The following is a 2,666-nucleotide window of genomic DNA, read 5'->3' as shown; positions in this document are numbered from 1 at the left end:
ATCCCAAACCAACTATATTGGCCCGAGCGAAAGGCATGATGAATGAACATACCTAGGTACTTGAACGTGTCTAAAAGTAGGGAGAGGTATATCATTATAACAAACATAGTATTCTTTTCGACAAAGCATGCAGTCTCTACTATGCACAATGACCTTAACTGAAGCCACCACGCAGCCACTGACTCCGGATCGTGCTTAGTTCGTAGTTCTTTGGATTCTTCATCCCCTCTAGACGTGGTTCTAAGAGACAGGGATAGAATGGGATATTTTAGCTAATTATCTGCACCAAAGCAAATGCCTGTAATATTTCCTACCGCGTAATAAATAGAAAGTAACTCTATAATGACACTTTCTCATCTTACGCAGTACAGATTACAACAACAGTTTTAATATCCTCGTCCCGCGCTGCTGTTCCATAGCGCCGTTAACCGTAGTTCTTCCCCCTACTGCCATCTCATCCTCCTCGCCGCCAACAGCACATCCGCCAACAAACTCCTGGATTCTTCGGATTCTCGCCCATCTATCCGCCTACGAATCAAGAGGTGCGGTGCTTGATCCCGTCTCTCATCTCTCGTCTCCCATTCCCTCGTCCCTCACCCTCCTCTCTAAGTCTGGTGTTAGCGCCGTCAGCCATCAGCCATCCTCCCATTAATAATTACCGTAGCCGATCTGCAACGGTCCAACAACCGCCGTGCTGCTTGAATCGCGAAGATCGTCCTTGTTATTATTCTTGAATTCTTTTTTTTTTTTTTTCTTTTCTGGTTTTATCCTTTTCATTCTTATCTCACATTTCTCCAACTTTTCGCGTTGCCTCATGTGCTGCAGCTAGCAGTAACGGCGTGAAAACCTGCTCTGCCCTGAGGACACGGGCCCGTTTTCAGGGGAGAGATAACATCGCCCGCTTAACTTCTCCGCACGCACAACCACCGCGCGTTCGAAACAGGGGGGTTTTTCCTAACGATTTAATGAAGCTGCTGCCATTCATTCCCTTAAGACTCCGTCTCCATGAACCTGTTACCACGCCGCCAACCCTCGCTGCCGCTCTTGTCGTCCCAGAACGCACCTTTCACTCCCTTGCCTCCTAACGGTATCCGAATCTGAAACTCAGTTAGCACATGGTTCCAAAGGTTCCAACGGATCCAACGGTTGTCCAGAACAATTTCGACGGGGGAGATATCAAGGGAAACTCATCGCTGGAAACCTTAGCGGCATTGGCATATTTCTAGAAAACGGGGTTCCTCATGCTGTGAATCAAGGGGACATCTATCGATCGTACTATACAACTCCGCTAGCTTCTCTTCTCTCCCCCTTTCATTCTCCATTTCCTTTCATTCTCTCCCTTTTTCTTTACTTCCTTGATTACGATTCTGGGCATGGTATACTTGGCCACTCAGGGACCATGCCACCCGTTTCTTCCACCGATGGAAGCGAATGGTCTCGGTACCACTCGATGGGTGGCAAGTCCGATCCACCGCAATTCCCCGCTCTACCGCTCAGCCGGAGTGCCCTAGCTTCACCCCCAATGTCCGCTTCAGGTGGCCCACCTTATAGTCCACTACAGATGCATGCTCCAGATGCCCCAGACCCTACTCCTAATGCCAGTAATAACACCAACGGCGGTCCTGTAAGTGCCAATGGCCTTGCTCCGCGCCGCCCATCGGACATTTCCCAGCACCCTTCGCCGCCCAGTTCCATCACATCCAAGTCGAGAGCGAGTGACGGCACCCTTTCCGATCAGAGAAGCAAGAGATACAAGATGATGGAGGACCTGCTGCTGAAGCACTACAACGTACTGAAACGATATTTGCATGGACAGGGACGGGAGGAACTTACAGCGTCACGACCAAACAAGGCCCGCGACAAGCTCCTCAGACTCTCCCCGAGTCAGGTCATGGATCTGAGCACAGATGTATATGACGAACTGCTCCGTCGCCAGGCCGTCTCTCCCAATCGGCCTGGTGGACCCCGACCAGATGTACCCCCTTACCTTCCTCCGCGTGCGGAATTCCACGAAAAGCGCAACCAAGCCCGTCAGGTCCTTTCCTCTCTCCAACATCCCAGATTCAGAGACCTGGCTACAGACGTGCTGTGTGAACTAGAACGGCGCTTCCCGCACTTCGCAGGCGTGGATCGAAGTCGCAGAATAAGTCCCGCACCCAGCCTGCGCGGCGGCTACGATCCACGCCCGGGCTCCAATGGGTCGTTTGGCTATGGCCCAAATGGCTACCCTCCGCCTCCCCGATCTCAATCCAGAGGTCCCCTGCCCAATGGCCCCGGGCCTGGGTCTGGTCCTGGCGGAAGGGGCTTGCCACCGAATCCCCACCAAGGCAGCCGATTTCCTCCCCGACAAGGCTCGTTGAGTCAATCTTCTACCGGCGCCGGCGGTGCTGTTGGGCCGGGTTTAGGGATCAATGGAGAGACTATCCCTGAAAACGCACCTTTTCCAAAATCATTTCAGAGTAATACTATAGTGCCAAATAAGAGTACTATGGTAGAGGAAGAAGAGGATGGTGATGGTGATGGTGATGGTGATGGCGATGAGGAGGAGGATGGGGCAAGTAGGTACGAAGATGATAATGATCCTGATCGACGAAGTGATGCGTTTGCATTGGATAAAGTATTACAGAGTCGGAAAAGGGTACTACAACGGATGGTGTAGGTGTTGG

The 2,666-nt window shown here is 51.7% G+C and overlaps 1 protein-coding gene across 1 annotated transcript; it reads left to right on the top strand.

Moving 5' to 3' along the window:
- Nucleotides 1-1,399: 1,399 nt before the first annotated feature.
- On the top strand, nt 1,400-2,659 carry HCAG_04487 (predicted protein; the record flags this gene model as incomplete). The annotated part of the gene is made up of 1 exon (XM_001540597.1): nt 1,400-2,659. One exon carries the CDS (start codon nt 1,400-1,402, stop codon nt 2,657-2,659), a length of 1,260 nt encoding a protein of 419 aa, XP_001540647.1.
- Nucleotides 2,660-2,666: the final 7 nt, after the last annotated feature.

This window comes from Histoplasma capsulatum, genomic scaffold, assembly GCF_000149585.1.
Source record: "Histoplasma capsulatum NAm1 scaffold_4 genomic scaffold, whole genome shotgun sequence".
NCBI classification, from domain to species: domain Eukaryota; kingdom Fungi; phylum Ascomycota; class Eurotiomycetes; order Onygenales; family Ajellomycetaceae; genus Histoplasma; species Histoplasma mississippiense.
Note: the sequence above shows the minus strand (reverse complement) of the source record. Positions and strands in the feature narration are given on the sequence as shown.